Here is a 13,135-nt window from a genome sequence, read left to right on the forward strand (position 1 = left end):
AAACGCGTCTCGCGATGCTTGATCTCTTTCCCCTGGAGTACCGTCGCCTCCGAGGGGACCTAATTCTTACTTACGCCCTGTTTGAACAGAGCTTGGCAAACAGGTTTTTTACCGTTGACCCAGCAAACACACGGCGGGGGCATAGTAAGAAAATTTTCAAGCTCAGAGCACACACATTCATTAGGCAAAAGTTTTTCTCATTTCGGGTAGTAGCTGCGTGGAGTGTCCTTCCTCCAGCGGTTTTTCATGCCCCTTCTGGAACCCAGTTTAAAGCACTGTCATACATTTATTTATGCGAATCCCCGCGCTGGTAAGCAAACTGCCCCGCGCTGAGAACATAAAGAGCAGTGCTACACCCTTTTTCACTTGTGCCTTTCAGGTGGACGACAGCCACTGATCGAGAAGAACAAAACCGACCAGGGGAAACTTGGGCAAAAGCCTGGATCCCGCGTATCAATCCGTGAATCCGTGAATCCTCCAAATTGGTGTGGACGCTGCAATGCAGTTGTCGTTTAACTAGCACTTTCTTCTGAATGATGAAAAGTTCGTACATATGTCATATACGGGAGACAGCGAATGCCCCTCTTATGCGCGGTGAGAAGTGACGAGAATACATCATGATGATGGATGCCAAAAGATTTTGGGTATATGGCCCTCCTATAACTAACACTTCTGACTGGTTAGAGCTCAGATGGTGATAGTAGTCAGAGTATAATTCGGAAGGTATATACACTAGTGAATTTTTCACTTTGGTTGACTTCCTCCTCCATGTGCGCGCAAGTATGTGTCTTAACTGTGCTCAGTTTTCCTATATATAGGCACGTTTGCGAGTACGCGGGTGTTTCAGCACATGACTTGTTGCTGCGCTTACTAGACGGCACAGACAGTTGATGTCAAATAGGTCACCTTGGTGTGACGTGATTTGTGAGTGTGGAAAAAGAGACGAGTATCGTGATCTAGCGATCGACTGCTAGCTGGAAAGTCGAGGATGTTGGTGAATGGATAGTTACACACAGCGCCATCAGAAATCAGCCCAAAATACACTTGCGATTCTATGGATGATTCGATGCACCTTCTCCCGTATTACTCCCATGGACTTCCAAATACTCTACAGGGCCTACCTCGGACCACAATTCGAGTGTGCCAACCAAGTTGGCTTCGCAGGATGCCCGAAAGTGGTGACCCTCTTTGAGCGTATCTAGCTGGTTGCCACGAAAATCGTTGCCGGTCTTAAATCCGTGGACTACGAAGCGCGTCCCGCGGTGCTTGACCCGAAGTAATGATGGGAGAAATTCCCAACTCCATCAGAGTACCCTTGTTAGACGCAGATATCACACGCAACCAGTAAAGGGGATCAGCTGATTCCGAAGACATTATTCCGAACAGGGGGATTTGGCAGCAACACAAAAATATCATCAGTGTGATGCCCGTCCACAAGACACGTTGCCTCTGGAGTATCGTCGACTCCAAGGTGATCTAATTACTGCCTATGCATTGTTTGAACGAGGCTTGGCTAACAGATTTTTCACCGTTGACCAAGCAGACACGCGGCAGGGACATGGCAAAAGATTTTGAAGCACGGAGCGTACATTTTCATTGGGCAATTTTTTCTCATTTCGGGCAGTAGATGCGTGGAATGACTTTCCTCCGACGGTTGTCCAGGCTCCTTCTGGAATCCAGTTTAAAGCACTAGAAGACACTTATCTGTGAAAGTCTTGGCGCCAGCAACCATAATACAAAAGCTGAGAACATAAAGAGCAGTGCTACACTCATGAATTGATACAGAAGATCGAGGCTTTCGCCCAAGTCTTCGGGGTCAGTCTTGTTCTTGTCGTTCAGTGGCTGCCGTTCACCTGAAAGGCAAAAGTAAAAAGAGTGTAGCACTGCTCTTTATGTTCTCAGCTTTTGTATTATGGTTGCTGGCGCCAAGACTTTCACAGATAAGTGTCTTCTAGTGCTTTAAACTGGATTCCAGAAGGAGCCTGGACAACCGTCGGAGGAAAGTCATTCCACGCATCTACTGCCCGAAATGAGAAAAAATTGCCCAATGAAAATGTACGCTCCGTGCTTCAAAATCTTTTGCCATGTCCCTGCCGCGTGTCTGCTTGGTCAACGGTGAAAAATCTGTTAGCCAAGCCTCGTTCAAACAATGCATAGGCAGTAATTAGATCACCTTGGAGTCGACGATACTCCAGAGGCAACGTGTCTTGTGGACGGGCATCACACTGATGATATTTTTGTGTTGCTGCCAAATCCCCCTGTTCGGAATAATGTCTTCGGAATCAGCTGATCCCCTTTACTGGTTGCGTGTGATATCTGCGTCTAACAAGGGTACTCTGATGGAGTTGGGAATTTCTCCCATCATTACTTCGGGCCTAATTATGCAATTGTTGGCTGGCATACAGGTACTTTCGGTCGGTGATACTCCCAAGGATCGTGCACTGTTTAATGGAGCACAGAAATGTAAGCGCTCATTTATTTCATTTTGCCTCAAGTGTTTGGGATGGTCATAACAATCGGGCAGGCCTCTGTATATGTGATGTCCGGGATTTACGGTGCTCCCAGCGAACTCGGTGCAGGAATATGTCTGATAATCATATTTCAGGTTGGTTGCATCTCCCCCTAACTTTCGTAGCTTACATTTGCTGGCTTACTTGTTCTAATGCTGGACGAGTTGCTTCAAAAGGGCTATGGTCTGGGTTCGGGGATATCGCTATTTATTGCTACCAACATATGTGAAACAATCGTATGGAGAGCCATCAGTCCAACAACGATCAACACAGGCAGAGGTAAGTTTGCTTCGAGAATTGTACAAATGGATTCAGGTACGGAGTTCGAAGGCGCAATAATTTCGTTGTTCCACTTACTGGCCACACGTACCGATAAGGTCCGCGCTTTGAGGGAGGCCTTCTATCGTCAGAATCTTCCAAACCTTATGAATATCCTGGCTACGGTGCTGGTATTTGCTGTGGTGATATACTTCCAGGCAAGGTCGTTCGTTTCCTTATTTATTCTCTCAGAGCTTCCGCGTCGATATCGCGGTTAAGTCAATACGTTACCGTGGTCAATCTAGCTCCTATCCGATCAAGTTATTCTACACAAGTAACGCCCCTATCATGCTTCAAAGTGCGCTTGTGTCAAACCTGTACGTTATGTCACAGGTGAGCTCTTTCCATCGCGTGTATACTCTCTAGATGCTTGCCAACAAATTCCGCGGGAACTTCCTGATCAATTTGCTTGGCGTGTGGTCCGATGGAGAAGGCGGCTCCAGATCGGTACCAATTGGTGGACTGTGTTACTACATGACGGCTCCCGACTCGCTTAGTGATATGGTGGTGGATCCAATTCACGGCATACTGTACATAGCTTTCATGCTAGGAAGCTGTGCGTTCTTCAGCAAGATTTGGATTGACGTATCTCAGTCAAGTGCGAAGGACGTAGTGAAGCAGCTGAAAGAGCAACAGACGGTTGTACCTGGTCATCGAGAGAACTCCATGGTCCATGAGTTGAACCGATACATCCCTACCGCGGCTGCTCTTGGTGGACTGTGCATTGGCGCGCTATCGGTTTTGGCAGACTTTCTAGGTGAGTTTGAGCGTTCTAGGACTTGCTGCCTAATCTTCATTGATGCTTGTCACCATATTTACCAACGAGATTGAAGGATCTAAAATTAAAGTACGGCCCAACCGGCGCTATCAGAGAGCGCTCGTAAATCAAGATTAGGCAAACTCTTTCGGTAGGCAAACATATATCACTAAACTCTCCAGTTGATGCGAGATGGTAATGAGTAATCTCTGTTAAGTAGGCCATTTAGGGAACAGGAGAGATCTCGCCGCCCCTGTAGAGGAATGGATATATTTGTTCCTGGTTTTGGTCAGAGATGCACTTCAGCTTGAAAGGTATGCACAGCCAGCTTGCTCGCTACATTCTCATCTGCTCAATCCACAAAGTCCGGTTCATCTGCCTTCGGTTTGGAATAAGAGTTTAGCTAGTTCCACTGAACGGGCATCCATTTAACAGGGTCTGACAGCCTCTTTAACTGTTCTGAAAGACGGTACGAGAAGACTGGTAACGTTTCTATTAGAGGCAATGGACTAGCTTCACGAGGTCCATGAGTCCTGTATCGGACAGTCACCCTAAAATAAAAGTAACGAACGATTCTCCAAAATATGGGCTGTCTATTTATGAGTTCAGCCCGATCAGTCAGTTTTTCGGACACTAAATGTTTGCTGAAATACAGTGGTTTCACCTGCTAGAGTCTCATTCACTGAGGGTTGAGAGAATAATAAGCAATAGATAGCTCAGTCGGACCATTGAAGTTACATCGCTTTTTGTCCCCTGTGACGGCGTGAGAGGGCTGCGCAATGAAGGCGATAGCCTTGATTCAGACTCGTCTTTGGTTGTGTAACGGCCATTTTTGCCGCGGTCACTAACCATTAATATGTCTCTTCCGAAAACCTTCACCCTGGGAGAAAGCATCATCATAATCATCAAAGACACCAGCACCAGTGTTGGCACTGGTGCTTCACTGGGGGAAAGCAGTTACCAACGTAACTTGGTAGGGACTTTCGTGCTTCGTTGCCAAGTCATGGGATCTCCGGAATCTCCGATACGTGGATGAACAGTGAGAGCCCTGTGCGACAAACGGCCCTCTTACGTACGCAGTACACGTTCTAATCGGTGTAGCCTATGGAGTGTGCCCGGTTGGTCCACCGGTAGCTTGTTACCGTCTCCGAGAACGTGGCACAACCCTATAACCGGTCGATGTTCCCATCGGGATCAAGGTAGCCAACTGGAAGGTCCGTGGTTCGAACCTAATCTTAGCATCTCGACTTCTCCTGTCTGGACTCGGGTAACCTGGCTGTATCCCAGGCCTCATGTCTCGTAGCATTGGAGTTGCAGCTAACACCGAAAGAGTTCTACAACTGAAACATGTTACCACCAGACGTAGTGCTTCGGAGGCATGAGAGATCTTCGTACAGCTGTGACGTCTTCGATCCGTAAAGTAGGACTGCCAACTTCACCGATGTCGCAGCCTTGACAGTCAATTGATATGTCGACGCCATAAGTGCCAAAGATCTATTGGTTCATTTCCAAGCATAAGGTTTGAGTTTGATCCCACCTAGTCATTCGGTAACACTACACTTTCCGAGTATGCAGCGCACGCGAAACCGTTTATCAGCATTAGCTTATTTTGAGTGATTTTCATTTCAAAGGGTCTCACCCAAGGAGAGCGATGTTGTCAGCGTATTCAATGTTTTTGAGCGAACGCTGCGGGGAGTACTTTGAACCTGAGCTGTTAGCAAGTAAAGAGCACTCTAACTGCACATCGATTACGGAGTTAAGGAAAGGTGACAAGATACCCTTGCTTGACGCCAATGGTTGAGGTGTTGCGCTAAACTCAGGAAAGTCTTCGTCATGAGCACGCCCCCATGGGAGAAGACATATACAACCCTCGCTCGATGGTGCTAAGCAAAGCATGGCTTGAAACGACAGACTACCGTTCCAATTTATTTGAATATCTTGTGTCATGAGACAGCCCGAGGGCGCCATTGGTGCTTGCCCGATCGAACTTTAATGATTTGTATGTTCATTTCATGCAGCCATTCACATGTCTATCTGCCAACACAAGTGTTTACATCATCATTGACAGCATGACATGAGTGTTTAACACCAATGCTTCGCTGCCATACGTTGTGGTGTCAAGTCACATACAGTCCGTTTTTGCTTGTTGGTTCAAACACGACTGTCAACACGCTGAATGGTTTCCTTTCAATATCGGGTGACATCCGCCCTCATCAAACAAGCACTGGTGGGCAACCAGTGTTGATTTCCTGCTCAGGCTGTTCATGTATGATTTGCACAATATCGTGATCAAGTGGACTACAAGCTTTTTAACGTAATTTCTCCCCTGGATTATGTGATTTCTTCACCGTTTCTCTTTTCACGAGTCGGCACAGTTGAATTTCCAATTCTTCACTTCTAAAACAACCCTGTATCTTTCACCGTTTCTTCTTAACTCGCCTTCGAACTGGACCCACTGTCATCTCAAAGCTTTATCTCTGAGTCCTGCGTCATCATTCTTCTGGGTCATTGGTGTCAAACCAGTAGTTGGGTCTTTAGAATAGGCGATTTGGAATAACGAATACTTGTGCCCCTCATCTGGGCCTCCGAGTTCCGAACTCTATCCACTGCTGGATGATGGTGTCATACCCCGTGGGACCTTGTTGTCCCTTCCTCATCCGTTTGTCTTCAGGGGTACCGAAGTGCTCCACCACACTAAAAGATAGACTGCTAAAATGCCACCGTTGGGACGTGATTTCTCGCTCTATTTCGCCGCCTCTACGTGCTCACGATCGTCATCATCATCATCGTAGACGAAACGTGAGTGTTGACATTAATGCTTGACTACCGTACAACCGTAAAGTTCATCTAACTATATCTAGAGCCTTGGAGTGAAAAGAAGAGTGAGTGAAAGAGGGAGCCTGATGGCCTGTGTCATACATTTTCGGGTAATACACCTCCAATCGCTCAATCAGACAATCTAGAAAGCAACTGAAAGCACGAACGCCACTGAAATCGATCAGCTGTCATTTCCTGCAATCGCAGGTGAGGTCAGGCTTGGGCAACCTGACAGTAACCCAGCCCTCTTGCAACCTTCGGGTGGCATAGCAGTTAGGCACCGAAAGGGTGCTACAGCTGAATGAGGTGAGGTCATGGGACCTTATCCTGGAAGGCGTACAACACCACTAGCACCAAAACTCGTAATCTTTTTCTTCTGCCAAGTCAATTCGCGCGTTGCGCCATTGTGAAGGAGGCACGGAGAAAAACGCTAGTCTCAGTAGGTGGTGTTTCGGAATGCACAGTGTATGGTCAAGTCATCGTTGTCGATCGTGCTGGGTATTTTCCGTATTGAGGTGCGTGCTACACAACCAGATACCCATTTTATAATCACCTCGTTAGTAATCCGCTGACGTCATCCACAACCAGCAACGCTTCCGAGGCGTCGGCGGTCAAAAACCTGAAGACGCCTCAGATCATCTGTCCGCATAGGCCACGTCTCGCAGACACTAAACAACATCGTCTTTAAAACACTGGTGTCCCTTAAGACTTTTGGCGCTATAAGTGACGCAAATCAGCACACGTGATTCGGGTCTTGGGTATTCGTGCACTGACTTCATTAAACACTTCCGTCAGCGCTAATACGACTGTATGTAAAATTCTCCATAATTTCCGGTGATTCTCCTTGAATTGTAAGGGACATATTCAGAGATTGTACTTTCTGTTAACGAAAAACGGTTCGACACATTGCCGAAATCGCGAGACCTTTTCTACATAAGACCCTTTAACGTGGGTGTTCTATGCCACAAAATGCTTGTCCAGACCCTATAATTCAAACTTGTATGCTGTCTCTGAAACAAGTATGCATTTGCTCTCAAGCGCCACCGGGCTATTGTTCCGGATGTACTTCCACCTGCATTGTTCCGCAGTCAGGGCTTGTTTGGTCAATTTGGGAAAAACAGGCAACTGTAGAGAACCGATGGTGTCCGCTTTCAGAAAGGGAGCTCGTAATGAGTGCGCTAATCACAGCTTGACCCCGGTCATAACAGGGCAACGTTAGATGTCAATTTATAACCACTGCGCGGCAACTACGCGGTTTTTCAGCTGATGATGATGCCTTCCTTGCGGCCGATATAATTGCCTGATCTTGGAATTACATCTGGGCGGTCGATTCTGCATTAGTGCTCGCCTCATAGAAAATGGGGAGCGACTCACCCGGTTGCGCGCTAACCAACTGTTCCTGGTCGGCACGAATTTCTAACGTAAAGGCGAGAACCATATGACGTGGTCATCATGTACGGCAGTGAAGCATCGGTGTTGAACACTGATATCATGCTGTCGATGATGATGATGATGGTGTTGGTCATCATGTTTAGATCAACGATGGGTCCAATTAGACCACGTGGCTGTCCCCCATTAGATTCCAATCACGCTACAGTGCGGTAACTTCTAGTGCGTTTTTCTCGCAAGTTCTTACAAGCCAGCAATTCATCTTCGAAGTACTGCCGTACCTCAGCTGTATCGACTCTGAGCCAGCTTAACCACCCTACAGTGAGGCGGCACAGTGCTATTAGTGGGCACTGAATACCGTCGAGATTGCTGGTGCTGATTAGTGTTAGGAAGCCCATATCAGTGGACAGGAATTACGAGGCGAATCCGCAAACATAAGTCGAAGGAAAGATAAAGAGCCCTGGTGGACCATGTAAACTTGGTAAGTGAAGTAGACCTTTGCCACCCGAAACAGCCGCGGCATATACCACCTAATTTGGTCAACTTGCCAACCAGCCGCCAACTCTTCGTGGCGGTAACAACTGCAATCACTGGACTGTAACACCCTTTCGGTGCCTAGTTGCCACACTCCTCGAAGGAAGCACGACAGCCGAGATACCGCTAAGATGCCCAGGCCTAGTCAGGAGGATTCTAGATGCAGAGGTCGGTTTCGAGCAAAGGACCATCCGATCATCAAGTCCTCACCGTATCCAACAAGCTCTCTTGGCAGTGCATATCAGTGGACGAAATGCAAACCTTAATCACCTGTCAGAAGAAACGGAGTCTGAACTATCCTTTGAAGCGCACGATGATCCAACCCTCATAGAAGGCGGAAAATTTCTGTTCACCCTAACACAACTCAATAGTGCTATGTGAAACGAAAAGAAAGCGCTTGCGGAATGACGAGCATCTACAATCCCTATCCTCAAAAGGGTACGGGAATTTGAAAATCATTGTGGCATCAACCCGTTGGGTGTGGCGTCGAAGGTGCTCTCTGGCTTCATCCTTCGGACGTTGAATGAAAAAAGCGAGGAACACATGGGTAAAAATCAAGCTGGGTTTCGTCTTGCAAGAGATTGACCGCTCAAGTATTTGCTCAGTGATTCCGGAACAGCGATATCACCTCTAGCAACTGACAGTGGTCGTATTTTTTGTCTCGAAGACTGCTTTTGACTTCCGATCTTCGGGCACTATCAAACTATGCGAACCGGTGTCTTCATTAAGTTTCTGTACGTCAACTATTATCTGCGGGAATTTCTCACCTGAATTCACTACCAGTGGTGTCAGGAAAAGCTGCCCTCACCTTTTCTCATTTTCGTCATCGCTTTATCATGGGAGACGGACCCTCACCCTCCAATGCTTATGGAGTCGAGATGCTCCCAGGGCATTTGCTCATAGAGATCGAGTGCGTACGGCGGTGGAGCATCAGTGCCAACACCAATATTCCTGTTTTTGATGATGATGATCTTGCTTCTGGTGTCATCGTAATGCAGATCGTCTTAAATGATCTAGCTAGTACTGCCTCACGATTTAGTATGCAGGCATGATTATTTTCTCGGCAGTCATGTTCAACAAAAAGGATGCCATACACTAGGCATGCACTGCTTGGCAACTTTTTCCCTGTAAACGGTTGATTACACAGTGGAAAGGCACCAAGAATTCTTGGTGGTACTTTTCTAGCGTGGTAATCCAGATAAGTTTCCATTAAAAAGGTCACCTGTGGTTGGGAACTAGGACTGTGTTGATTAAAATTCTATACAGTCTGGTAGTCTCTACTGTACTCCGTAGTCCTCCGCGATACCGCTTTTAGTTGTGTACTGGACGGTCCCCTTTCGATCCATTTTCTACCGTCTGGAGACATCCTGCAAACCAGTTCACCGTTGGCATTTTGTCTGCACGTGCTTCAACAGATTTTGGGGTGTTATCGCGAGCCCGAAGTTGGTTGCTGAGTATCTAATCGTCATTGGTGCTGCTGAATCCCAGTTGGATCTTGGACTGAAATTCACATGCAGTGGCTTCATTGGAACTGTGTTAAACACGAATTGCTTTGTTCAGCACTTACATCAGGCCAGCTGGAACCGTATGCTTACTTGGTTTACTGTACATACGAACTAGCCCCGCATGTCTATCACCACAAGCTAAGTGTGGCTTCGAAGAATCACTGGTTTCTTGTTTGGAATACTTAGGTAAAGAAGGACGCCTATGGATTGTGACGTCCCTGCTAATCCCAAACTTTGGAAAGGGTATGTAGACGTTTCTCAAACTGGTAATTGTAGCATCTGTGGTTTCATGGTGTGTAGACCACTGGAAGAAGCCTTAATTGGGAAAATAGGACAGACCAGTACACTTTCGCGGTTGGTTTTCGCCACACGGAACCACAAGGTACAGTCATAATAGATTGTTCAGCTGTAGCACTCTTTCGGTGCTTAGCTGCCATGCCACCTCAAGGAAGCAAGGGGGTCGAGACACTGCCAGGTTGCCATAGCCTAGATAGGATTAGTCGAAGTGCGGAGGCCGGGTTCGAACCACGAGCTTTCAGGTCAATAAGTTCGCGCCCTAACCACTGAGCTGTCACACTCGCCGTCACAATAGCTCTTGTCGTGAAATCATAAGTCCGTGCTTTTTTTTATGACAGTCGCGATGCCGTCAATAGCGATAATGTACTGCGGAAGACAGTAAGGTACTATGAACCCAGTTGTTCAACGGCTTTATTCATGAAAACTGACTACTCTCAAACGATGAAGCTTCTTCTTTTGGGCCTTCCCTTCGGCGACTTGTCATTCGCAGAAATCTTGTCTTCCAGTCTTTGCTTCGATTTGTTGGTCTGTAAGTAAACTAAGCGAAGCCCTTGGCTCGCATCACTATTGGTTTGACATGACTGGACATGTTAAATTGATGTATTAGATCTGTTTGCGACGCGCTGCTACCGAGGAGCTACCTAATCGACGGCCCTGGCCACGACCAAATAAAAGTCGCTGCTTTTCAATATGGGCTTCACCGGACTATCTAATGGACGAAGATTTTTCATCGTGGTAGGTGGATTCAGAAGTTACCCTGAGGTCTTCATCACTCCTGGATGACAACGGTGGTGACCATGGCCAAACTACAGCACATATTTTTGACCTGCAGGGACTTTTGTCAGGTAACGGTACCTAGTTTGCATCTCACCGGTTTTGTGATTTTGTCCGAAAGTCGCATATCATGTGTGTTGTTTCGTTATCGCGTGACGTCATGCTGCCGTCTCTTACGTGTCCCGGAGCAGAGGGGACCCATCTGTCTGGTCTGGAATTTGTGTATCTACAGGAGACCACTGACTTTGTCATCAGAGCTGAAGTGCCAAGGAACTGACCTGGTAGTTTGCTGCGCCTAGGCTGGATCCTTCATTTGGAAATGCCATGTTACTCGACTCCGCCCTACTGAGTAGCTGGTTTGAACAGCATAAAGATAACCTGGCGACAACCTGCTGTTTTAAAATTCTGACTTTCTAAGGACAATCGATTCGTCTGTACCGTTCACCACTGCAATATTTGCAGGACAACCTCTTTGGAAAACAATGAGATAGTTTTATATGCCTGTTAATTCTCCATTCAGTTTGTTGTTGTCAAACTTAGGAAAACATTTTTATCCTTTGCCGCACGGCAAACTCCATATTCTATGGAGTCTTTTCACCTAAAGAACCAACTGACATTGAGGTGGTCAGCTTCCATTTAGAATGCCCGTATGAGCTCCCGGACCTATGTCCGACTTCCTTGTAACCCTACTCCTTTTCCCTCCGCTGCTACTAAAGCGGAGAATCTGTCAACGTTCATTTCGATACTCCCAACAAAGCAACAGAGACGAGTTCCATTCGGCAGATAGGTACTCAGGTAGCGGGCCTGCAGTCCAGAGTTGGGCAACTTCGAGGGATGTTCTTGTTGCACACGCGATGATTGACATAAGTCTGTTTCACGTACATGGCGACGCATTTGCCACAAAAGCTGACGAGCAACGCGAAATGAGTCGTCGCTGTCATGCATATCGGAATATGACCAGTTTTCTTGAGGCATTACAACCTCCCTGTCTCTGGGGGAACGCTCGGACACGTTTGCGGTATTTGTATATGTGCGATACGCCCGGAAACCACCTTTGAGCGAAACCATCAAGCATCAGAACGGAACGACCATCCCGAGCAAAGAACGCCTCGACCGGTGGGTTGAATACTTTGAACAACAAATAAGTCATGGTTGTACGGCAGTGAAGCATCGGTGTTGAACACTGATGTCATGCTGTAGATGATGATGATGATGATGATGATGACGTTTGCGGTATTTTCTGCCGCCAAATAAAATTACCAGAAGTCTCTGTAGAGGCTCTGGACGTTTGCGCCTAGATGCGGTAAATGATGATGAGATGTTTGAGGTATTTTCTGCCGCCAAATAAAATTACCAGAAGTCTCTGTAGAGGCTCTGGACGTTTGCGCCTAGATGCGGTAATCCACCCAGCACATCTAATATATTTGAGAGGCCTGCGTTTCCGTGACCGATTCCTTATCGCAAACGCGCTGTGAGACAAAGATTTTAAAAATACGTTGTTGCGTAGGAATAATACAACCTTTAAGTTCATGTGATGTAATACGGTCCAATTAAAACGGAGTGTGGGATGATCTGTTGTAACTTTGTAAAAAACGAAATCCATACTGGTGGCTGATCTGATGGCAGTTGATCTGTTCGCCGAGCTTGGCAATTGGCTTGCAAACGTTTCGTCCCTAGTCGAGGAGACATCGTCAGTGCGCAGCTGAATAACCCAGTCTCCGGATATCTTAGACTCGCGTCCCGCGTGGCACTTCATAGCTGATCACCTCATCAAACAGATGTCCACTAGTTATTGATATATTGAGACCTTGCGAATAGTTGCACTGCACAACTGCCTTATCGGCGGCGTTTGATCTTGAGGTAAACTTTGTAGTATCAGGTGCAAAATAGTTGCAGTGCTGTAGTAACTGTATTTTCCTCAGCTTAGTGCACTGCACACTTATCGGCGGCGTTTGATCTTGAGGTAAACTTTGTAGTATCAGGTGCAAAATAGTTGCAGTGCTGTAGTAACTGTATTTTATTTTGCTTAGTTCTCGGTCTGAGCCTCCCAAGCTAGCGTTCACGTCAAAACAAACACCAAAGGTGCACAAGGTCTATTAACGCCCAAAACGAAAACAGGAACAGTTGTACAGCGCTTCGTATATATAGCGTAAGCGGCTATAACTTTCTGGAATTTCTGACGCGTTCTGGAGCTCCATTGGCAACCGGCATTTGGCCAATACTGGGTCATGATT

At 46.9% G+C, this 13,135-nt stretch overlaps 1 protein-coding gene across 1 annotated transcript in view; it reads left to right on the plus strand.

Moving 5' to 3' along the window:
- The window catches only part of T265_15429 (hypothetical protein), a gene marked incomplete at both ends in the record, with an annotated part of 37,540 nt that overhangs the window by 19,534 nt on the left and 4,871 nt on the right, over positions 1–13,135 (plus strand). The window contains 6 exons of the mRNA XM_009178067.1: positions 2,196–2,463; positions 2,496–2,605; positions 2,636–2,789; positions 2,826–2,998; positions 3,021–3,161; positions 3,195–3,585. Coding sequence (XP_009176331.1) covers positions 2,196–2,463; positions 2,496–2,605; positions 2,636–2,789; positions 2,826–2,998; positions 3,021–3,161; positions 3,195–3,585 — 1,237 coding nt within the window. The remainder of the gene's footprint in view (positions 1–2,195; positions 2,464–2,495; positions 2,606–2,635; positions 2,790–2,825; positions 2,999–3,020; positions 3,162–3,194; positions 3,586–13,135) is intronic.

The sequence above is a fragment of the Opisthorchis viverrini genome (genome assembly GCF_000715545.1).
Source record: "Opisthorchis viverrini unplaced genomic scaffold opera_v5_512, whole genome shotgun sequence".
Classification (NCBI taxonomy): Eukaryota; Metazoa; Platyhelminthes; class Trematoda; order Opisthorchiida; family Opisthorchiidae; genus Opisthorchis; species Opisthorchis viverrini.